The following is a 26214-nucleotide window of genomic DNA, read 5'->3' as shown; positions in this document are numbered from 1 at the left end:
TAAGAAATATAATTATTGATATAAAAAGGTGATAAAAATAGACTGCTGAATAAAAAGAACAGCTAAAGAACTAAATACAATAATCCAATTTTTTTTGGGGGGGGGTAATCCATATATTTATGGATTAACATAGAAGAAACTTTGGAAAATTATTCTCCCAAGTGAAAAGAGCTGTTGGCACTGGTTGGTGGGGCCCTGAGTGATTTAAATTCTCTTTCTGTGATTTAAATTATCTGTGTTTTCTGATTTTTTGACAATATGCATGAGCTATGTGGGAAGAGCAGTCTAGTACATCTGTTCTCTTTTGTGATGGTTCGGTGACTTTGTGGATTAAATCGATGTATATGATGGATATGACCTCAGTCCCCAGTTCTTTCCTTTTGGAGGCCAACCTGGAATGGGAGGGAGCATGACCTCTCACGCCCCCTCTTGGCTTTCTGCTAAACTGCTTCCTAAACTAAACATGGTTTAGGTTAGGCTGGGGGCCCAGGGGCTCAGACTGTCCCTGCATTGTACTTTAAACTTTTCTTATATCAAGTCTGTGAAGCAATCTCTCTTTTCTCAAAATATCTAAAGCTGTGGGTCCCCCCGCCCCGCTCTGTGAAAAGGAAGTGAGAAGAACTAAGGCTTTCTTTGGGGCTTAATGGAGGGAATTCAAGAAAATACAAATGGTAACAGAGGTAGATACTCATTAGAAAGAGAAACTAAGAGGTCAGCTGTCTAGGTATTCCATTTAGTCTGAGACATAATGTCTGCCAAAGCTGAAAGGGGTTTCTTTCTTGAGACTCTATCACCACTCAGACCCCGTGTCTGTTGTCACTGCAGATGTCTAGGACCAGGAATTGTTTGCTTTTCTTTTAGTTGAGGCTAAATTCTGCTTGCTTCACTATGAGCCTGTTGAATTTGTCCTATGATCATTGAATATGGAGAATGTCTGAGTGATCTCTTTTTTTCCTTTAAACAGAAGCACTACTTGGGGGCTGCCATGCTATCTCCCAATATTTAGTCTGTAGACCAAATCGCAGCACCTGTCACTGTTCTTTTTTAGGTTCTTTTCTACCTTTAGCATTTTTCCCCTCAGAATTCTCTCCAATTTCTCTTTCTTTAAAAATCTGAAATCTGGAATTATATACAGTTCTTGAATAATGGTTTAGTCACAAAAAGGATGCTACTTTTTAGTTTCCACATATTAAATTCAAGTTAACATTGATTACCACTAATAAAGTCCCAGAATGGGAGCACGAAAGCCATATATAACCACCAATTTGCTCTGCTATAAGGGAATTCTGAAAGGGCATGGTGATCATGATGTTGAAGGGTTTGAGATAGCAAGGGAGCAAATAGACACATCTTGTTGTTCATGACACAGTTTATTCTTCACTGAGTCAGTTGAGCAAGTGCCTGGAGTGGCAGAGCTAAGAACCAGAGAAGAGAACTTTCTTTTGGAGGAAGTCAATAGAGTCATGCCCACAAGGAGAACTACCAAATACCGGATGGGAGGGTTCAAGCACAATTATAAAGTGAGAGCCTTAGAGAGAGAGGGGCTTAGCCTCCATCAGTCAGATAAACATTGAACTTGGAATGTCAGACAGAATGAGGGCTTGGTCTTCCTTTTTATGTTTTGTTCCTCAATTCTTTTCAGTATTCCCTGGGGGGTTTCTCAGAGGTTTAAGGATTTAGGAAGTTAAACAGATAAAATATTTAAAGCTAAAGAACACATAAGAGGGAGACAGATTAGAAGAGTGAAAAGGAACAGGAAGAAAGGTAGAAAGTATGGTACTTTCTACCTAAAGGTAGAAGAATGCTCATAAATGTGGAAGCATAATCTTGACGGATTGTGTAGCAATCCTGGAGAGGGTTTCACTGAGAAATGACTGAGCTGAGACACCCCTTCTAGGGAGTTTGGGGAGTTTGAGGCCACACAGAGAACAGGGACAGCACAAGCCAGTGCATGGAGTTTTGGGTGGAATTGAAGAAGAAGGTATAAAGAACAGCGAAAGTGCTGAAGCTGTTAGTTGGGAAAGATATTAAACACACAATTTTGGAGTTTTATTTCTAAAAGATGAGCTAATAAATTACTTCACTTGCTTTCTTAAAAGTTCATTTTTTTCACAGGTGTCAAAACACATGGAGATGTGCCATTACAAACATGGTGGGCTTGAGCAGAGAGCCACCATGATGAATTTCAGGGTAAGATATATTTAGTGTGACTGTGGCACACTACCACCACCTGGTGGCAGCAGACTAACATGCAGTTATTGCAAATAGTAAATTAGAATAATATAAACAGGCATTTAGAGCTGGAAGAGAATTGAGAGATGATCAGGTCCAGTAGTTCTCAAACAGACAGTGTATCAGAATCACCCATGGAGCTTTAAAAAAATACTTTAGGTCTACTGAACTGAAATCTTTGGGGATGTAGTCCAGCTATACCTATTGAACAGTATGAAATAGTCATTTTTGTAGGTCAAAAAAAAAATGGCAATTTTGAATGGTAAATATTTTAACGCAGTTTCTTGAAAACTCTGCTGCTTTCCTCTTATTAAGAACCAGAGATCTACTCTAATTTTCTGATTTTGCAGATAACAAAAATGAAGCTCAGAATGGTAAGTGGTTTGTTCAAGGATGTCCCATGGCAGGTGAGAGTCAGTGCCGAGATTCAAAAGCCAGTGTCCTAATTTTGAGCGTAGTGCCCTCTCACTTAAGTATCTCTAAGTGTTGGACTAACAAAACTAAGGTCACACAGTCTTGATTTGCTCACGCACAGCTTCCCCGCATATCAACCTTCTGTCTCAATTCCCTCTGTGTCAACAACTCTTCAGTGTTGTTTCACCTCGTCTTTCGAAGTGCCAGTCATTGAGTTTTATTTCTGATTTCTGCCTTTCACTCTCTGGAAAATCCTATTGCCTATTTTTTATTTAATAATATGGTGGTACACCATGAAATTGTTCATCAGTCCCAGTAGATTGGAGCTTCCCAGGACCGGGTCAAAGGGCAAGGTATGTGGGGGAAGGCTCATACCAGTTTGCAAGAGCTGAATGTTAAAATTTCGTGAGCCAGTTGTTAAACACAACCATTATTAAAAATTGACTTATTATTTTATTATTGTTTTGCTAGTATCCATGTGCTTGGGGTTATTTATATCAATTCTATCTGAATGGTAGAGATACTACATAATTGTCTGTTGCTGTCCAGATCTTCCCTACTCTGTATTCAGTAAGATCACATGTTGGGAGGCTTGATATTGACCATGTAGAGGTAGTATTTATACCACAGAAGTTGGCAAATGCTACAAATTGGGTCTTGCTTTATTGTTTCGCTTTCTGTCTACTTTTGAAAAGTGATGGAGAAAATGATAACAATGTGGGTTAAATTGAAAAGTATGTCACGTCTGTAGTCATTGCATTGTGAACAGCACCCAAGAATGAGGAAACATTCTTCCAGTACTTAAAAACTATTATCTGATTCAGCAAAGAAGTTGCTCATGTCATCATTGATGAGTGAGTGAACTTCCAAAATATGTCTTTGTTTTACTTTCCTCTTACTCATTAATGTAAATGAAAATATTAACTAACATTCATGTTGGTACTACAGTCTTTCGCCAGCTATAACTATAGGTATGAATGGCAGAGTTCAACAAAAATCAGTGAGACCATTCAGTGAGAATCATTTGTCTATATGAAGTTTATAAATAAACAGTATTATAGAGTTTGCTCTTTGTAATGGTGTGAAATTATATCAATGAAACATACACTAAAGTTATATATATATACATATAGACACTGTTTGCTTTCCCAAGAGCTGGCTGTAAAAATTGAGCTCACTCCTTGCTAGATCCCCAGAGTCCCATCAGGCTGTCTAAGACTAGTTCGGATAGGTATTTACTCAAAATTGTGGCTTGGCTTTCTATAGCTCCATCATACCCCTCCCCAAACCCCGAAAATTAGCTGAATGGTTTTCTCTTCATTCTCTTCAATATATCCCGATCCACTCCCCGCTTCCCAGCCTTGTCTCCTCCAGTATTTTCTTGCTTGCTTGGTGAAAGGCACCATCTGTACTCCAGTTACTCAAGGCAAAAAGATGGGCTTCATTTTATCCCTGCCTCCTCCCCACCCATATTCACACAGTCATTACATTAGGCTCTTTCTCGCCACCTTCATATTTCTCAAATGTATGTATTTCTCTCCATCTTTACTGTAATTTTCCTTATCTATTTTCTCCTTAATTGGTTATTAAACAGCCTCCCAACTGGTCTCCCTGCTTCCATTCTCACTCTCTCCATAGTCACCGAAGATCTCTTTCTCAAACATAAACCTGATCAAGTCACTGCCCTGCTTATTAGCCCTCAATGGCTCCCTACTAATGACTAGGCTATGACCACCTGTCCAGGCAACTCTCTCTTACATTGAATCCTCTTCTCAAAGTCACACTCTGGCTAAGCCTAAACTACTGTGTTTACAGTTCCTCAAAAAACAACCCCTCTTCACCCCCAACACACACATAGACACAGAAAGACACACAGACACACACAGACACACACACACACACTCACTCTCTCTCTCTCTCTCTCTCTCTCTCTCTCTCTTTCTTTTCTTGGAAAGCTTTCTCCTTCTCTCCAGGATCTACTTTCCCTGGGAACTTTCTCTGACCTTACCCCTCCATGTGTACCTTTAGAACTCTGTAAGTAGTGCCCCCCTCATAGCCCTTAACTTGCTGTGTTACTAATCTGTCTCCCTCACTGACTGCTTTGTTTTTTTGTTTCCAACAGCTACCACAGGACTGAAAGAAGTCAACAAATACTTGTTGCATAAATATCTAGAGTAAAAAATGATGGTCGTGATAAAAATAGTGGTGACAATCATATGCTGAGCACCTATTCTATACTAGGCACTATGGAAGATGCTTTGCAAACATTATTTATTTGCAATTCACAGCAACTCTGCAAAGTATGTATTTTTATATCTATTTTACAAACGAGAAAATTAAAGTGTAGAGAGGTTAAGCCATGTGTCCGAAGTCACACAGCAGATAAAGGGAAAGACAGGATTTGAATTCCTGAACTCTGGGGGCATCTAATTTCAAAGGCCATACACCTCTTAATTTCCCACCAGAATACCATCAAGACAAACATGCAGGGCAGACCCAACAAAAAGAGACGAACTACGAAACAAAATAAACAAGCATAAATCTCCTACTTTTCAGTTCCGGAGTCAAAGTTCCATATAATGGTTCAGACACAAGGTGAGGAACATGGCATTTTAATAGGTTATTAAAAACATATGTGTATGTTTACATTTATATATAGCTAGTGAAACACTTTCATTTGCTACATCTACTTAATAAAAAGCTTTGAAATGTACATGGCACTTCTCATTGGAGTGATTAATAGTTCTGCCCCACAGCGTGGGCTGGCCCACACAGAACTGGGGGTGTAGTTGGAAAGGTGCTCAGGGGTCCTGTTCTGAAGGGCTCCCCTCCTGCCTGGGGCTTCTACTCAGTGCAGCACAGGCTGAAATACAGATCTGATGTTTGGTCTTTTGACAATTTTCACTTAATGAATTGATTCCTACAGTTCATTAACATACCCACTTCCACTTCTGTATACACATATGTCTTAATTAGCTGCTCATTGGCTGTTTAATTACAAGAAAACAGCTGACAGCTGCCTCGCTGCATTCTAATGGCAGACGCTTTGGAACGGCTACACATTTGCTTTTGACAACCAAGATTTATTCATAACGCTATGATTTATTGTGAATGCTCATATGCCTGACCGAATTATTGCATTTTCCAATACAACTAAAAATTTTGGAATTTGAGGGACCGTTAAAGTAGGTGTATGTCTCCCTCTCGTAGGATTTCTGAGGCTGAGAAGAGCAGAGAATCCTATGTGTGAAAGCATGAACTATGTTATGATTTTACTTATCTTGGGAACTTTCTGTTGAGAATTTCAGAAGTAAGGGGGTGAGGAAGAAGAAGTATCTTTTTGGATAAATGTGGGTAGAAAGTGAAATATCTGGATAAAGAAAAAAAGAAGTCAATTGTTAATTTCATTAACAGGTAAAAAAAAGACATATATAGATTAAAATCAGGGGGAGGAAGAGCCAGAAGAAACAATAAAATTAAAATGGGGCGGGGCAGGATTAATAGTCCTCAAGAAAGCAAATGAAGAAGGAAATTTGTTCTTTAGAAAAGAACAGGCAATCTCATTCGCAAAAGTTAGCTGGTATAGCCCTACACTCCTACATCTGGCAGCAATAAATCACAGAAATGCGGATCTCTTGAACTACTTTCTCATTCAATAATGACTGATCTCCCTGTAGAATTGTATGTGCAAATGATCTCTGATTAAAGCTGACCTCGTGTGTCAAATTTGGTAAGGGTAGATGTCTGCTTTGCCATACTGTGATTTGCTATACTCAGATCCAATCCAAGTGAACACATTCAGCAACAGTGATTCCTAAGCAAGCATGAAGGGCCCTACCCTGAGCCACACACTATTGACAGAGCCCTATCTACAAGGTCCTAAGCCCAGTGTTTTCTGTGAGTTGAGGAAGGGCCGTAGTTACTGAGACATGATTAAGGCCTAAACAAAGCAAAAAAACAAAACAAAACAAAACAAAACAAAAAACCCAAACAAAAAAAACCTTAATCATCTTGATGTAAACTGGAGTTTAACACATCCTACCACTTGTGCATTTCATCACAGGACTGGAGGATTTAGCTAAACTAATATTTTTTTCTTATCACCTGTATGTAACGGAACTGCAACTCTGATGTCACAGTATGCAATAACAGCCAAGTCCAATTTTCATTTTAAATGGCTAACTCTAATACCAGGGACAGCTATTTTAAAACATTAAAATAAAAATGTTGAACATGAATGCATCAATGCTGGAAAGCGGACAAAATTGGTCCAGGGCTAGTGACATTTCCCAACTGAAATACAAATATTTGAATTTTCTAAAAAACAATTGGGGTCTAAAAGGAACATTTATAAACATTTGTTTTTAACTTAAAACACAAAAAGCTCCAGAAATTGCTTTAGCTCTTTCAGGAAAAAAAAGTACCAATTATACATTCTAGATATTTTTAAAAAGGCTTTCTATTGTGAATTTCAGGTAATATATTTGTCAGCGCAAAGACACTATTCCAAATTCTTAATTTACTCGGTGAAAGAGAAAACTTAAATGTATTATGATAAGTAAATATTTGACAAATGAATGCTACTCTAAGACCTATCAAAAGCAAAGGGTCTTAAATGTAAGCAAATCGATTCACTAATACTCAATTGTACATTAGCATTTAAAAAGTTATGGTTGAAACTGTAGAGCCAAAAAGTCTAAAAACATACAGATGATAAAAAACTGTGTATGTGTGTTTTTTATCTCCAGATAAATTTTTTATCATCATCATCTGAATGGCCACTGTATCTAATGATGAAGCTAAGAACTGATGTTAAATGATAAATAGGATCATATTTTCAAAAGAAAACTAGTAGTTATTTTTCTATAAACACTTCAGCATTTTTATTTACTTTGAAGATCGAACCTTAACCCTAACATCTACGGTGTCTCATTTAACTTCTGGCCTTTCCTTCTGACTGCATGTTCTGTGGCCTGGCCCTGCTTCCCTGGCAGGTCTACCCCAGCTTACCTTATACCCACTCCTGGTGTCCACCCAGGACTGGGACTAAATTCTGTTCCAAGAGCTTACGAACACCTTACAGAACTAAACTTGGGGCTTGGATTCTATGTTCTTCTGAAATGCAATATTCAAGGTTTGAGCAGGGGTAGTACACTGTTCCTCGTTATTTCAAAAGAACAAGTAAACTACTTTTAAAATAAAAACCGTGGCATAACGGAGCCCTTAAAATTTTGGGAACGGTGTACCTGCGTATCCTTATCTTTCACTATCTACAGTAAGTGACTCTTTGCTCCAGTCAAGCTGGGTTATAGATTGTCTTCAAAACACAACCAAGCCATCTCCCTTTCTAGGCTCTTGCTGCCTTGTGGGTATGTGCTTCTTGTGTCATATTACACTGTGGCCTTACTCCAGTATTTAGTTCTTGCATTGCTATGTAGTTTTTCCTGTGTAGATCTCATCTCCACAATTAGACTGTAAACTGCCTGATAGAAGGATGAGGCCTTCTATGTTTTTGGATCCCTCACAGTGTTTGTAAAAGTGCCTGGTCCCAAGGGGGTGCTCATATTTTTGTTGTTTTTATTGGCAGAGTCTATAGAACAAATTATAAATGGTCACAAAAATCAAGACTGGACTCATAGATATCCTGAAATAATATCTGACTATACAGAGTGGCATTACTCGGGCATAAAGAGTTTGGCCAGGAATGACAATAACAATAGCCAACATGTACTGCGTGCTTGTACGTGCCTGGCACTCTTCTAAGTGGTTTACCTAAATGCACGTGTCAACCCTACAAAGTTAACTAAAATTATTATCCTCATTCTACAGATGGAGAAATGGAGGCACAGAAAGGTTGGGCAGTTGCTCAAGCTGGTAAATAGCAGAGCCGGGATTCAAACTTAGGCAGTCTGGTCCCAGAGTCAGGGCACAAGCATGACCCAATCTGTCTCTGCAGGTAGCCTAGGGAACCAGGTGTGGGTGAGCTGGGAATACTTAGGACCAGAGAAAGAGCTTCCAAAACAGCTATCATTTTCGCTGTTCATGGGCAATGCTTACCTGAACCAATACGTGATAAAATAGATAATCATTTCAGCAATTTATTAGGTTCTTTAGTTTCTTGTGGGTCCAGGACGTCACTTTGAAATGCAATTTAAAAGACATTCACAAAATGATTAGCTCAGAAAATGACTGAGTCACTTGCTTTCCTCTCATTAGATATCTATTTATATACCTAATTATAAATTTTCCTGATATCTAATGATACTATCACAGAGATAAACTATTTATAATTTGTCATGATGTAACCAGCTTCACCTGGTTAGAACATGATAAATCATTAACATCAATGGCTAAAGCAGAAGGCTCTTGACTTTACCACAACTAGAAATAAAAATGTTAGTTATACCAGAGAGAAACTACTGTGCGGAACAAATACTATATGTATCAAACATAAACACATACCACTGTAAAGGTCCCAGGCTGGACATAGGCCCAATATGTTAATAAAATTAAGTTTTAATTGTTTGTTTTAATGACTTTGAACAGAGAAACACAGATAACTGGAAACCACATTGGCATTGAGTCTGTATATGGACAAGTTCTGAAAAGGAATCTAGAAAAGTGACAACTGTGAAATAATAGATGGCCTTTTATTTATTGTTTTTATTTCTATCATAAACATTGGGGGTATAAAGAAAACATACATTGCTTATGCCTATGTAAACACGGTGGTACTCAGACAGTTGATTCAGGTTTTATTGGATAGCACATTAATTAATCTTCTGAATTGTTGGGATGATTCATAGGAAGTAGCCCCCATCCACACCATAGCCCTGCTCCAGACTCCATTCCTAGATACTCACTGTAGTTGCCACATAAAACCACATGTGGCATTACTGAAAGACTCAGAGACGGTGATCAGTTTCTTGGGCAGAATGAAGGTACATATAACAGTTAATTTCTAGCACCGTGTCCACTTAAGATAGTGTGTAGGTGATGATATTCAGTGCACAAAAATCACTTGTGCTTGGAATTTCTGGTGGGCAAGCATTGCCGACTACATACCGTCCATCAAGAAAGCTGAAAACAGCTTTGGAAAGGTGTGAACACAAGAGTTAGTGAGGGTGATGAAGTGCTACTACACCTGTCCAGCCAAATCGGCCAAATTAATTCTGAAAATCAATGGTGACAGCTGTCACAGGCAGATCTCTCTCTTCCTTACATCCTGAGATGGCATAGCTAGGCAGTCCACTTCATTTTGTTTTATTTTAATTAATTAATTAATTAAATAAGTTAATTTTTGAGGGAGAGAAGATTGAGGAAGTAAAAGGGCAAAGGGCATAATTTTTTTTTTTTTGTCTTGGTAATCTAGAACCCTGAGGCCTTGAGGATTCCACAGAGATGAATAATTCAAAATCCCATTTAAGGAGCAAGCTCCCTATTCCTAAAAGGCAGGTGATTTTTTTTCTTTTTAAATTATTAAATGCGTTTGGCAGTGTGCAGAAATCTCAAGCTTCACCAAGATGGGCTCCATATGAAGCATTTGTATACATACAAGGTGGCAAATGTTACAATGATTAACAGTCAAACAAAGGCTTAAGGAAATTATGAGGCAAATGTCCCTGCAATCTCTCAGTATTTGTGTCTGGTGGTGATTTTGTATTTTATGACACTGTATTTTCTAATTTCACTAACAAGGAGCTAACCAAATTTGTGGATTTTATTTATTGCCTTTGCTTCAAAATGCCTTAGGGCTAATTCAGGCCTGGTTCAGTGGCAATCAACTGTCTCAAAGGCGTTCAGCATGTTTAAATAGCTGCTCTCCTGTTTATTTTGCACTGTTTTATCCTGTAAGCTGTCTCAAGGCCTTTCCAATATAAGCAGGAGGATTTAAATCTCAATAAATTGAAATTTAAATAACAGAAGCAATCTGGGTTTTGGAGTCTTGAATGATTAGGATAAATATCTCTATTTCCCATTGCCATATTATGCATGTGCTGTACCTATTGCCCTGAGATCATCATCAGTCATAATTAAAATAGTAACAAGAGCAATAAGAATGATAATGTTTAGATTTAAGTAGCATTTTTCAGTTTACTTACATTTTTAAATTTTATTCTTAGAATAATTCTAAAAGATAGGAAGAACAGGTGTTCTGCCCACCTTAGAAATGAGGAAACATACCCAAAACAACATGGACAAGTGATGGCACCAGGACCAGAACTCAGTTCTTTCCAACAGCCTTGCCACAATTTGGCCACCTGAGACAACATCTGTGTGCCAACAATAAGACTTCCAATCACATTCTGATTAAATTTATTGGCAGTATCTGCTTATAAAGCTTGTAACAGGGACGTTACATAAGTCTAGATTCATCTCTTTTTTAAAAAGATAATCAAGGAGATTATTCATCAGTTCAATCAATTCTGGGATTGGAAATGACAAACAAACAATGCTTAAACACCTTTCTCTAGCATCCTGTTATTTTGATGGAAGGCGTAAAAAATATGTATAACTTCTTCAATTGTAACTTAACACCAAAACACTCACTCTGTTCTGTCATTTTTCATCACTTGAAATTCGAAGACGTTGAATTTTTAGACATAGTAGAAGTAAAAACTAAGAATCGCAAGATACATTTTAACATTAATAGAAACAACAATTAAAAAGGCTTACCTTGCAGCCTTCACATGTAATGACACCATAATGGATTCCTGATGATTTGTCTCCACAGATCTTGCATGGAATAATTTCAATTTGAGCTGCAACAGAAGCACGCAACCAGTTAATTACATTTTCTTTTAAACACCTTATAAAAGCGTTCCCTGATCAGCATTTGTATAGTGAAAACTAATAACCTGCTAAACATTATACTGCATTAACTATTCATTGCTGAACTGTGAGGGTCCCCCTAGAGCCCTGGACTAAATTATGGCTGCTCGTTATATAATAGCTTTCGGGTTATTAAAATGGGTCATTTGAGAAGGTGTTTAAGAACCCACAAGAAGGCTGGAATCAGCATTTCAAAGCCTTCAAGAACTGGAGAGTTCGCAGTTTAGGCCTCAGAGCAAAGCAGATACTAAAATGTTTCCTCCGATCTCATTTTCCATCATTATTTTTAAAAGGTCATAAATCTGTCTTGGCGGTAGCTTGACTGGTAGAGAAAAAATACTCTAAAAAGTCAAGACTACTTAGGAAAATGAATCAATTCAAAATAATAAGTTACATGTGATGGTAAGTTAAGAATTCCTTACTCATCCTTTTTTAATTAACATAGTTGCTATGTGTTAAAAATGAGTCCATTTGTGTACGATCAAAACCTTTCAACCATAAAGTTAATATCCTATCTGAATCCTGACAAATAGAATATGTAGATTTAGATTCTGAGTTCTTTACATTGAAAATTGACTTCCTGGTACAGCGTGCATGTGTTTCTATCTAACTGATTACTTAAAGATGCCTCATGTTGTAAATCTAACCAAATAATTAATATATATATTACATCAAAGTTCTCAAATATGAAAAAGCGCATGTCTAAACAAATATTCTATCTTGAACAGAGGTGGAAATAGCAAAATTAAGGATTTAAAAAAATAACCTAAGAATAAAATAATTAGGCAAAACAAGGTACTTGGATTACCTATTAAATATAATTTATGTGAAATAAAGACGACCGATGCTGAGGTGTACACACAGTTTACCTGGAGGATTCCATTATGCTATGTTTATTTTCCATGGTTTTGAATACTAGATATCATGTCAGATTATCTACTAAATCACACATGCAAACACCATTGTAAGTGCCCAAGTGTATTTCATTTTCATATAGCCCTTACCTGGCCCAGGCCTTACACAAAGCAATGACTTGTCTAAGAATGTAAGTTACACAATGCAAGTAACACACATTTACAAACAGCACGCTCTTTCTTCCAATGTAATCCCCTATCCTGGGATCATTTCCACAATGTTTATTTTGAATTTGGTGTGAAGTAGTCAATAATTAGAGCACACATAAAATTACTGGATTTAACCTCATTATAAACCATGTATACTTTGCTAACTTCCTTTCAAAGGGACCAGTGCAAGTACTGTGATAACTGGGAGCGCAAGCTATTCTACCAGTGTCCTCCCCCTATCGGTCACTCTTAGTGTTGATATACTGAGTTTCATTGTCCAGATTTAGAGATGGCGTGCAATCTCACATCCAACATATTTTCCATAATTCTGAAGCTTTATAATATCCCAATAATGGAGTCTTAATACACTGATAGGTCTACTTCTGAGTTATGCAACTTAAAATGTTATAAGGCTGCATTTAACAAAAATGATCATCTCCAAGTCTGCCTCCTTCTCTTAGCACCTAGCTTGACTTCTTCAAGGAAAATTCTTTATGAAATCTGAACTCCAATAATGTTTCACACCTCTTGGCCCCTCTAACATTCTTAATATAGTCAAGGCAAAGTTTTGTGCTATATGTTGTCTGCAGTTTTAGAGAGAGAGTTATATCCAACATTTTACAGAGACTCAAAAAAGCCAAGTGCTAGTAGAGAAATGTTGAGAGGTGATATCTGCTGAGAGTTATTGCCTGGATTTTCCCAAGTGAATTAACCAGTCTATAATGAGAACCTGCTTCCCCCACTCCGACCCCTACGGAATAGAATAATTAGGCAACACAAAGTACTTGGATCATCTATTAAACAAAATTTATATGTGAAATAAAGAAGACTGACACTGAGCTTCTTCGGCCTATGTTTCACCTCAAGCGGTGATCACAGAAATTAGACATAGACAAATCTTGCTAGGCCTGCAGTACAAGTCAGCATCAAAACTATCTGAGGCAATTAAAGCAACACTAGTGCTAAATTTGGAACTTTCAAGAGTTATCTTCATTACACTTTAACAATGGGGAGATAAAACACGTCTATTTAGTTCTTTATAACAGGGGTCCCCAATCCCCAGGCCGCAGACTGGAATGGGTCTTTGGCCTGTTAGGAACAGGGCCTCACAGCAGGAGGTTAGTGGCAAGCAAAGCTTCATCTGTATTTGCAGCTGCTCCCCAGCGCTAGCATCACCGCCTCAGCTCCACCTCAGATCATCAGGCATTAGATTCTTGGTCCCTGGTGCCAAAAAGGTTGGGGGCTGCTTCTTTATAAGACATGAAGGTCCTGGGCAGGCCACACTGGGAACGCTGAGTAAAACTGTATCTAGATCAAATGGAAAATGATATTTTGCCGCTCAGTCTGCCTGGACTCTTAGTGGCTTACCCGTCAGAAGTGAAATGACGACATTTAAGCCAGCTAATGGCTGCTATAATCCGGCAAGTGATATGGAGGTCTGGCCTGGAGGGGTCTGCTCATGATGGTAGTTTCCTGGGAGTGCCGCCCAGCCCAGTACTTTCACCTTTGGAATGGCTCCTGGCTGAGCAGATGGTGGAGGTGGGGGTAGGAGGGTCATTGTAACAAAAACCCAGAGTTTGCTGCCACTGCTGCATAGGACAGCTGGCCTGAGTCAGGCTCTCAAACTCTTGGTCTTCAGCCTTGTTTCAGCTCCCAGGGTTTTTTGGATCTGGTGGACACTCAAGCTGAGACATATTTCATAAGATTTACGGAGGCCAGGATGCTTGGTATGAATGGACGCAATGTAGATGATCTGTATTTTCAAGCAGGGGACCATGTGCCTAGCCCTTTGCCCACCACTATGTCTAGGCTTAGTTCCAGTGGGCAGTGTTGGCCAAACAATCAGAATTAGGACAAGCTTCTCTAGGAAGCTCGTGGTAAGGTGATGGGAGGGTCCTCCATAGCAAGGTTCAGGTACCTTGACTGGTTAGATGAAACTATTCTACTAGCTTACTCCCTGGGGGAGGCTCTCTTACTTCACAAGACAATTTCAATTGCAAGCACTCTTCAGGAAATGACTAAAATCCACCTGCTCCAAAAAGCAAACTCTCTGAATGTGATCTGACCGCATGTGTTGATATTTCCAGAAAGCAAACATTTGCAGATTCCAGCAGGGTACTTACTCTGCCTTCCATTTAACCCAACAGTGAACAAGAGCCACTCGCCCTCCACCTTATAGTCAATTTACAGAATTCAAATGTATCAGTGATAAAAAAAAAAAAAAGGTAGTCACTGACTTGCCAATTTTTCAAAAGGCAAGCAGTTTAGTTCCATAAATTTGAGTTTTCAGTCCAATAAGAGAGCAAAGCACACAAATCCGCTTGCCCTTTGCTTTCTATCCCTCAGTCTTTTCCATTTTTCAATAGGCAGTGTTGTGTCTTTTCAAAATGATCTTCTTTTAACACGAATTGAGTCTTGGCCCACAGATATACTGCACGGATTAACTCAGCCAGTATTTCAAAGGATGAATTCTGTCAGACACCACTACTGTCACAAGTATATTGATTAAATTAGTCCAAATACATATTCATAGCAGCAAAAAGGTTTATTGTGTAGACGAATATCTGAGGCAAGATGCACACATATAATCATGAATTGGCTTAACAATGAACAATCTTGCTATGAAAAATTCTAATTTGCCCACATTTTCAGCTCTATTGCCTAAATAATTTGTTCTCTCATGCACCCTAAGTAATTCAAGCAGGCTCTCCACACCTGCAGAGGCAAATTTCTGCAGTTTCAAGTAGCTAACAACAAGTGGCAGTGGGGAGTCAGGAAATCCTGGAATGCAAGTGTGCTAATTAGCCAAGTGGTCCTTGGGCTGGGCTGTCATGGAGCATTGTATGTACTTCTAAAAAAAGTCTGCTTTATATTTTTAATTAAAAAAAGGAAGAAGAACATGGGCACTGGTATTCTTAACACCTCATTTATACAACAAGACCTATTTTGAGAGATATGTTGTTACAGAGAAAACTGTCCATTCTCCAAATAATTAAAAAAATACAACTGTACATGAGTTGTAGCCACCACTTCATTCGCTCTGGGTGAAGTGATCTCTTGATGATAACATAATGGATTTATAATAATCAAAAATATCTAACATGTATTTGTGTTTATAATCTGTCAGGCAATATCACATTTACTTCTCCAACAACCCTATGAGGTAGGTGTAATCATCATCATCATCATCATCATCATCTGCATTTTTCAGATGAGAAAACAGGTTCAGAGAGGCTAAATAACTTGCTCGAAGAGAGGTAGAAAGCAGTAAGGTTGCAATTTGGGCACATTTTGTCTTTTTGTCTGACTAAAAACTGAGGGATCCCCCTCCATTCTGCACTGCCAAGATTCAATTATTCCAATAACGAACATTAAGAGCTTACTGCTCTTGGTATATACGACCACTAACCAAGAATCAAAAGATATTTCAAAAATAATTCGGTTAAACTTACTACTCAGAACAGATATCAAGATGTCTTTCTGGAAGTTACTTGACTAGTTTATAACTGGAAGTAATCATTGACCTTCTAGGCCATTCTTCTCAATTTTATAAAATTCCAAGTAGTTTTTGACCTTCAGGTGACCAAGGTTTAACAATACTTAAGGTTGAGCAAATTAATTAACCTGTCTGAGCGTCGGCTTCATATGTGAAGATTCAATGATAAGGATGTATAAATGACAGCGTATATATGATTAACTTTTATATGTATTCTATATATACATATGCACATCACACAGTTCTGAGAAATAGTTGGCATTCAATAAATAGTCATTATTATTATTGTTATTGTTGATAAGAAATCCTGCCTTATAGCGAAATGAAATTCTTTTCTGCAGACTTTAAGCTCCTTCCAAAGTGGGGATAGAGAAAAGCTGCTTATCCTCCAAATAATATGACAGGCAGTTCATACCAGCCACCACAGCAATCCTTTACAACATTGGCACTTAACTGTTTGCTGCACACAATGCTGCGTTGCAATCAGCTATGGGGATGTGTCATATGGCATTTGTTACTAAAAATAGCAAAAAAAAAAAACTGTAAGTTTTTTTATGGGTTCATATAAAAATAAGTGGATAGGAACCCAAGGTCACCCCAAAACTATCTTTCACTCTAGCTCACTTGCACCACTACATAGTTTCTTAATTTGGACTGAACAGGGTGGGGTTTCTGCTGGCATGCCAGGACATGGCCCAACCTTGGATACACCCATGAGAGTATGTCACACATAAGAATGTCAAGTCTCGCAAAAATGGTCAAGAACCACTGATTAAAAACAACAACAACAACAAAAACTCTCTTTTATATCAGTTGACAGTGTTTTTTTTTTTTAATTTTTTTTGGCGGGCTGAAAAAATAAAGGACTTTTTACTTGCCATGTTACATATTTCTCTAATGTTTAAATTTTTTTTTTTTTTTTTTTTTACAACTAGCATGTATTACTTTTGTAAGCAGAAAAACCAATAAAGATTAAAAAGAAAAACCCTAAAGCATTTGATTTTATTTTCAGTAAAATGGCTTGAGTCCTTTATGGATTAGTCACTCTATTTTATCCCCAGTTTAAAACTGCTGGGGTATTAAAGGCTTCTGCAACTGCCTGGATGGCAGCCTGGCCTGCATGTCAAGGCCGGCTAGTGAAGAGTGGCGAGTCTTCACCTGGTTCCCTGGAGGGACCTTGGAAACTCCCAGCTTCTAGAGTTTTCTGGCCCCTCTGGGTCTAGCCACCTTCTAGTTCTAAGGACACTGTGGCCTGCCCAATGGAGCCTAGCTGAAGGGGCAAAGGTAGGGGCTGAAATTCACTTGGCTGTCAGCCCTGCCGCAGCGTGGCTGTAACAGCCTGGAGTAAGGGCACGTTTTCCTATTTATCTGCCCAGATAGGTGCCTTTTTTCCAAATCATCCTTCCAGAGGTGACGCCCTGCGCATGCTAGCTGTGGACGGTTTGGGGAGCAAAGGGCTTTTCTGGGATTCTCACTGCTACTGCTGGAGGCCCCAGGCCACCAAAAGGGTCTGTAGAGAGCTCTCATTACATCTCCATGGTGGAAGAGGAACAGACTGTGGGCTTCGGACAGTTTGGCACATTCTGTCATCCTGGACCTGTGGCTTGGAGTACACATGAATATGTTCCGTGTCCCAGGCATGTTCGGCAGTCCTCTGGAGACCAGATGAATACTATGCAAACTAATAATCAGCTGGTTCTGCCATTTTGTCTACTAAATATGTACTAAATATAACACTAGTATGTTTCCTTAGTCTAGTCTTTTCTTCCATGACAGTACTGATCCTCACTGAACATCACCAAAGCAATTAGCCCCCTAAATAGAAAAACCTTGCCCCTTTGGTACTGCAGTCTCCTGGTCATTTCTAGCAACAAAAATAACACCTGACATTTGCCGAGTTCTGTAAAAGTTTTTGTTGTTGTTAGCTTGTTTTGATTTTGGTGCTCGCAACAACTCTGAAGTAGGTAGGTGGGTATCACTATGCCCATTCCACAGATGTGGAAAATAGACCTCAGGAGGATTAAATGGCTTCTCATATCTAGATTTCCCAGGGTTTAATTGCAGAGGCAACCACAAAGCAGAAAGCCTGGGAGTCTCTTATTTAATGCTCTTAGATTTACATTATCAGTGACCTGAGGCTCTCAAGGGGAAATGACACAAGAGAGAAAGAGCTGAGGTCCCTTCAGTTAAGAAGTGGAGTGGGCAATCCTTTGAAGTCTCTGTCAGACCCTCAACTTCCTGGGTGGCCTCAAGCAAGTCACTAACACCTCCACTTCCTCCATCTATAAAATGGGAATAATTCTTACTTCCCAGGTAGGTGGTGGTAAATGAATGCTCGCAAAGCTCTTTGAAGATGAAAAGACCTATATAATGGGAAGCTTTAGGAAGCTTAGCATATCATTCTTGGCAAGGACCAGGACGCTGTGCCCTCACTACCCACAACAGGCTCTGCCACAAAGAGAATAAAGGAAAATACATAGAACTGTAATTTTCATATGCTAGCTAGACTTAGTTTTTTAACTGTTGGCTCCCAAAATGCCTTCCTGAGAGACTGATGGGTTCAGATGTTACTACCTTAGTCTCAACTAGAGAAAAAAAGAGCATATCAATAGAGAAGTCACTCTATAATAGATGTCACAAGCAAAGTCACTGAACTAAACTTTTACTAGAGCCTGTACAGTCTCACGGGGACACCATGGAAATGGCATGATTCCCACTTGTTAAACACATAAACGTGTTGCCCTCTGACATTCCCAAGTCTTGGTATTAAGTTGATATCTGACTCAAAGGACCCTGCGTAACTGTAGTCATTAAAGAAAAAAACTCCTGTATCTTACTCTGCGCCCTACTAAGTCTCACCCCTTACTTAACTATTAAAAACCACTTCTTAAAGGCTTTAACTTGATTGCGGCTTCTGTTGAAACTTAACAGCTTAAAAAAAACATTTTTAAATAAAAAGTGTTGCATATATTTGCCAAATACAAACATATAAGCACACCTCACACAATCGAGAGATCAAGTATTTGCACACTAAATCTAAAATAAGACAAAATTGGAGTTTTGGAACTTTGAGTATTTCCTTCAGTCTTTTTAGATGCAAGACTCAGGTGCAAAAGAGTTAAAACACTGGGCCAGAATGTCCCACATGAATTCAGAGAAAGCAGGGCTGTGTATGCAGGAAATCTCTGAAGAATAAGGAGGACAGACACATCTTCTCATGTGGCTTTCTGTGAATATGCAGGTAGTTCTGACAATGGAAACTGAATATTTATCCTTTGTAATATGTTTCTATCCCTACTAGATTAAGCTTTCCAGAGAAACTGACTCACATTCCCTGATGCATATGTATTTTTGCTAAAAGCCAAATCCAAATGAGCACTTTTGTCCCTGCACAGGGAAATTCTGTCAAATCAGAGAGAAAACAGATTTTTCATAGAGGAACAGTGGATGGCTTTGATTTTTAGATCCAGTTCTCTCTAGAATTCTCCTAGTATATAGTAATGCACAAAATAGCTAAGTCTGAGGCAATTAATTGACTACTTGGTCACCAACTAAGCCTTGAATAAAATAGTTGAATAGCAAGACAAGCAGCTTCCTAATACTTCACTTTACTCATCCAGTGGGTCAAATATTGAGTAAATTTTCACCCAATAGAAGATGATGATTAAGATCAGCAATACGAATAGTTTCCTCTTTTTTGTTTTTCCTGGTTTCGCCTCTCTCTTGCCTTTGTAAACAATGGAACAAATTTGTTGTTGGGAATTTGGGAAGCTAGGTGAGATCAGGGACTGAGACAAAGGTAACTGGCCATTGGCCAATTATTCCCAGGTGGAATAAGGTCCTTCTAAGATTCTAGAATTAACTGCACTTTTTTTCAATATATAGTTCTCAAAGATTTTCTAAGATCTTGAGATAAGAAACACCTAATAAAAATCCTTCTCTTGAACCTCCCAGTGTGGGTTAACTGTCATTTCATATCAGTAGGAAAAAGCATCCACTTTATTTTACTAAGTGATTAGACTATGCTCAAGGGAAATTCCTGACAACTTCTTTTCCAACAATAGGTGTGCATCCCTTACATAATTCTAGATAACACTAAACAACAACAAAAAAATGTCATCTGAGTCACAGAACTGCATCTAATCTTTTCTAGCGATCGACCTCACTCTAGATACCAGTTCTTTTTTTCCCCTTAACAAGAACAATTTTGCCACATTTAGGTTAAGTCTTCCTTTGCTCACAGTTGAGAGCAATGGGGTCAGCTCTTTGCTTTTATCAAAGTCTGTTTTTCACAACAACAGAAAGAACATCTTTAAAACCAAACCAAATCTGGAGATCTTATCTAGTTTCTGCTTAACCAAAAACATCAGAATTACTCTTACTGCATTTTATGAAATAACCTTACTTTACACAATTCCCTCCAAATTCTCACACCTAAACCTGAGACAACCACTCCATTTTACAGCTCTCTTAACTTAACACCTGCGTATGTGTACCTCAAGCTATACCATTGTACGATCTTGGTGTTGCAATTTAGAAGCTTTTACGTTTTTTAATGGGTACATATAATGTCACAAAAATAAACCTGGTGATTCAATTACAAGTCCAAAGACAGGAAAATCTATTGACGTAGAAATGAGTCTTGTAATAAAAAGGTTATTTATTTAAATCTATCTGTTCTATGGCTTCATGTGTCTCTGGCCCATTGTATGCTTGACATACAGCATGAGTTTACCGAATAAATCAATAAAAACATTCTGTTTAACTCAGAATACTCCTCAAAGGGCCAAAGTCTCCTGTCTAAAAAGGTCAGCCATTAATTGCTAATTCCAATTGCACAATTTCTATGACCCACTAATGCTGCCATCACAAAAGTCAGCTAGATGCAGATGTGCAGAAATGGGTTAAAATAACAAGAACCCAGGTTAATTCATCGAAGCTTACCAGGCAAAGGAACTCATTGCTTTTTTCCATTAGCTTGGATGGTTTTTTCAAGATCCATTACTGTTCATTGGATAGTAAATTATGCCATTTAAGAAATACTCCCTAACCAAGTTAAGTTTGAATTCATGGCAAAAAATTGGAAATAAACTTGTAACTTTAAACCTTGAAAATACAATTACATCCTTCTATATTAAGTCATAGAGGACTAAACTAACAACACATCCATAGCCACAGCAACACAGACTGGTGAAACCTAATTTTTCTTGGTCTACAGATTATTTTAGTGGGTGAGGATGGTCAAGAGGATTATCCCCCAGTCCCGATCCCTACACCACTTCTGTGCTATTTCCCACTTCACAAAATTTCCCTAGAATTAATAGGGAGAGTAGAGCTTTGGGCAAGAAACCAGGGAAGCATCTGATCTTTATTAAAAATCATAAGCAAATTATTTAGAATTTCCAGAAGCGTAAGTGTAGATGTTGTCATATTAATCATTTTAAGGATGTAAGATTTTGAAAGATTAGTGACTAATTCCTAGAAGAAAAATTCTACTAGGTTCTCCACTTACAATTTCCAGGACATAGCAAATGACATTTAAACAATAGATATGGCAAGTTCTAAGCTTTCAAATGTATCACAGATGTAATTTTGGATTGCAGTTTAATGTTTTTTTGTTTTTTTTGTTTTTAATTCTCTTTTAAAACACTTTTCCAAGACCACCAGTTCAGGCCCTCTGAATGACCAGATAAGTGACCTGAAGAGTTTTTTTTTTTTTTTGACTCTCTCTATAAACACATGCTTTTAAAACTTACTCATTAAAGAAACATTTTCATTCTTAATTATAATAGATACAATTAACCAGAGAATGAATAACAATATCTGCTGATAGCTGAAGCACAGCTGTTTCTATGGTCTATTCCAAAGGGAAGAAGGCAGGAGCTTGTAGCTACTACTTCATAAGAAAAGGGAAGACAGAAAAAGGCAGCAGAGCCTTGGGGATATTAAGTAGTTGTGAGACATGAGGAGGAGGAATGCTCTGGACCAAGTTAAGAGACTGACAGATTTATTTTAAGAAGGTCTGACATCGAAGCATCAATTCAGACTATAATGCCTAAGAAATGTCACTTTTTTCCAAGGAAATGTACATCTTGGGTGTTTATCTTGAAGCTACCTATTTTTATGTAAGTCATGCACTAGAGGGAAGGTAAGAACGTCATAGCCATGCAAAGATATCATAATAAGGTTCGTGACATTATCCTTTTCATTCCATTTTCGGTTTCTGTTCTTAGAGTCCAAGGAGCTCTTTTTGCCTACAGACAAACATTTCACATGACATTCTAAGCCTGTCCTGCACATACTCCGTTCAGCTCTCCAGCATTTGGCAATGTGTGTCTTTGCCACTTAAGATAACTTGAGTGAGTGAGTGTGACTTTTTCATTGGAATAAGTGAATCTTTCTAATTTGCAGTAAAAGTGCACCATTCGCACACTTTGGTACTTCAGTACAGCAAGGTTTTGAAATCCATTTCACAAGTGATGGCAGCACATTTCGCATCAGATGGAAACACACTCTGATCGCTAACAGCTGCTATGAGCACATCTCGCTGTCATAGCAGGAGCTCAGAATAGCAGGTTCTTTTTAATGCCAATGGCGGCTACCATCTTAAATCATGACACACACACACACACGCACTTATCACGCATTCCACACACTCACACATACCACGTATTCCCCATGCTCGCACCCATCCAGCTGCAAGTCCTACCATCCCTTGCTGAGAACCTGCACAACTAGGCATCAGAGATACAAAGAAGGTATACAGAACTCACTAGCAACCTTCATCTTTTTACATTAGCTTCACTGTATATGAATTAAAGATGAAAGTGAGAACTTTTTGAAAGGAGTGGAGTACAACCTGAAGGTAAAGAGTCAAGGTTCAATTTGCAAGCCCTAGAGCCTGGGGTTGAATTCCTGCCCTGTCACTTATCAGCCAAGTGAACTTAAGTAGCTTTCTTAATCTCTCTGTGCCTGATCTTCCTCACCTTTAAAATGATCCCTACCTCACTATTATAGGGTACCCAAAACAAGAGCCTGAAGAATCAGTGCCTAGAACATAGTAAGTGCTCAATAAATGTTACCTATCATTTATCATTATCATCATCACCAGCGCTCATCTTTTAAGGCTGGTAGTATTTGGCAAGGGCTGCAGCTGGAGTTGAGGAAACTAGCAGAGAATGAAGAGGGATGGTTCTTTTCGGTAAAACATGGAGTTTAGCAGCTTTACTTATGATGTAGAGGCCTAATGTGAGAAGTAACACTTAGCAGATATAAAGCATGACTGAAAGAAACCAGTGTGTGTTATGTCAGCTACCCACCTTCTAGGAAAGCCCACAGCAAGGCTGGCATCTAGGAAAGGTGGTAAGCGGAGGAAGTGGGAGAGAGGCCTCTAAGAGCTGTGTGGTGAACTGGGGAAAAGACTGAATTACACGGTTAGAAGCCTTGTAAAACTACCTGTGTAATGAGCAAAGTTTATAAAACACTTGTGAAACTTTGTGACCATCTTTCTCCAGGGCTCAGCTTCCTTGATCTGTTCTTAGGTATAGTGCTATACTAGGTAACCTTCCAGACCTGGTCCTGCTATATCACGCTGTGATTCGGTAATTAAGAGTGAGTTGAACTGTCATTTCTTCAACAGCAGGGACATCTTTTTTTTTGTGGCAAAATCCGGCATGTGTCATCTAGTCAGGGAAAAGTGATAAAAAGTGGAGCAACCATTTTGTCTATTTTCATTGCATTTTGGTTCAAGAAAGGGAATAAACTGTATGTTCTCATTAAAGTCCAGAGTAAAAATTCTGGTAAATTACCCATTGGAGCTAGAATACTGTGTTTCAATACAACTACTATTTTTTTTTTTGCTTTATTTAAAAACAGTAATGTTTATTATTATTAATCAAAGAGAATTCCTTTCAATACCACATCCTGCCATTATAGAACAGACAGGGCAACACAAAGCTAACATGGTATTGATGAAAAAATAATTTATTTTTTCCCTTCAAGGTAAACAATTTCAAATGAATGTGCTTGGATAAAGTTAAGTTTTTATTTCTCTCTTTCTTTGAAGGCCACTAATTGTACACTGTGGCAGGTAGCATCAGTCATGCAAAGGTATTTCCCATTATTATTTATTTTTTAGAACAAAACCTTCTCCATCAGTGAAGCATTTTAGGACCTCAAGCTACATGGTTCCTAGCTACAAATGTCTAAAGTATTAGAGATCAAGGACCAAGTCCAAGGCATGTCAAGGACCATTAGGACATAGAGAAGTAAATTCTGAGGCAGGGTCTAGTGATAACACAAAACATTTACTCATCAGACAAGCACCATCCCTGAGAGATGTTGGGGAACTGATGCCTAGAGGGAGGTTGGAGTCATCTCAGTGCTCCAGGAAAATTCATCTAACTACTCACAATGACTTGGCCCTATTTTGCCTTCACTTTTATTCAAAGAGACCCAAAACACTGAAAGCAATTCCTAGAAATGGAGGTAAAAAAAAAAAAAAAAAAGAAAGCCTTAGAAAAAAATCATTTGAATAAGTATACAGACTCCCAAACTGAAATTCTGAATGGGACAAGATTCTTTTCAGGTGCATAACTTTGGTATGTTTGTTTTAAAAAATCAGTCACACCTCAAACACACCCTTCAATAGTCAGGATGGCTAATACCTATGAGGAATTATTTTTCATTTAAAACATCCTTTAAAATATGTCACAAGAATAAGTTTAACCAGTCTTTACCTATTACCACCCTCTAAAATAAACAAATAGTCTTTTGATTGAAGCCAATTTCCGGTTCTTGGATTTTGCTTTTTGAGCTGTCAGTTAGATGAGATGAATTGATTACCATAAAATTTAACTGTTGTCGATAGCAAATCAGGTAACTCTACCAGAGAAATATCAGTCCACTTCAAAATGTTTCTTGAGAGTGAATTCCTCCATCTATGACAGAGCAATTCTTTCTTCTCTTTTAGTCTGTGAGGTGAATGGTATTCAAGAGGTACATTTTGTTTCCCAATTAGATAGTCCAGTCCATTTTAGAGTGAATATTATTTTCCTTTCTTTCCTCATTTTCTTTCTTTCTTGACTTTTTTACATGACTAATTTCAAAGTATGTTTTCTTTGGGCATAATTTTACAAATATTCTTTGAGAACCTATATCAAAGTTCAAGGTGTGCTGCAAAAACATAATGCTATCAATAAGGCAAGGAGATCTCAGGAACAGTTTGATGGTAATTATTTTAAAGAGTCTGTGTGATTTTTATATTGTGTCATTCCAGGGGCTTTCCTTAAAGGGTCTTTAAGGAAGAGATTAAAATGGAGAAAACCAAACTTTGAAAGAATGATGTAGGAGAAAACTGAAAATCAACTAACAAATTTCCTAAACTAATGATGTATTTTAATATTCTAGGAATTTAAATTTGTATTAATTGCTATTTGAATTAATGCTTGGACTATCGAGGGAGTAATTACTAAACTGGGGGAAATTAGTTACGAAGACTTTAGCAATGGGTGTAAGTGGCCAGTGGACCAAGGGGTTTGAGACAGATCTAAGACCTAAGTGATTTCTCCAGGAATGTTACCACTCATTTCACTCTAGTGTGCTATTTTCTCCCAACTGCAGCAAGCCCAAACAAGCCCTGGGGGAAAAGCACAAGGACAAGAAAATAGGTAGCATTAGGTAGCTAGTCAGACATGAGCAACAGGGGGAACAAAGGAATAGAGGCCCAGCATAGAGACCGCCCAAAGAACACCCCAATGGTAGTAGAATTCTGGGTACGCACATGCGCACTAGGCAAAGTTATATAGCAGCCAAGTGTCAATCAAAATGACCTCACTTGCAATCACGTAGGAATGCCTTTGGAACCACTCATTATGGCCCATATTTAATGCAGACATTCCCACTTCTGGGCCTCTCTTGTGTTGGTTATTGTGGTGGTGATTGTAGCAGTTCCATACATTCTTCAGCAGCATATCATAAACCTTGAAAAATGAAACTTTAAGAAAGCCCATTTTTATATCCCTAAACAAACCAAATTGCAAAATGGGATAAAATATTGATAGTGCCAAATGACTTGCCATGGGGAAAGTTTCCATGCCATAACTAACATTTCCATCGAATTTTCCAGTGTGCCTTTGTTTTGACCCCTGTGGCTGAGTGAGGTCTGCCCAGCACGGA

The 26214-nt window shown here is 38.3% G+C and overlaps 1 protein-coding gene across 3 annotated transcripts in view; it reads right to left on the bottom strand.

The window, feature by feature from the left end:
* The window catches only part of RORA (RAR related orphan receptor A), a 683527-nt gene that overhangs the window by 18580 nt on the left and 638733 nt on the right, over positions 1–26214 (bottom strand). For all 3 annotated transcript variants that reach the window (XM_023532539.1, XM_023532540.1, XM_023532541.1), the window contains one exon: positions 11323–11408. In XM_023532539.1, the coding sequence (XP_023388307.1) occupies positions 11323–11408 (86 nt within the window). The remainder of the gene's footprint in view (positions 1–11322; positions 11409–26214) is intronic.

The sequence above is a fragment of the Pteropus vampyrus genome, unplaced genomic scaffold (genome assembly GCF_000151845.1).
Source record: "Pteropus vampyrus isolate Shadow unplaced genomic scaffold, Pvam_2.0 Scaffold85, whole genome shotgun sequence".
Classification (NCBI taxonomy): Eukaryota; Metazoa; Chordata; class Mammalia; order Chiroptera; family Pteropodidae; genus Pteropus; species Pteropus vampyrus.
Note: the sequence above shows the minus strand (reverse complement) of the source record. Positions and strands in the feature narration are given on the sequence as shown.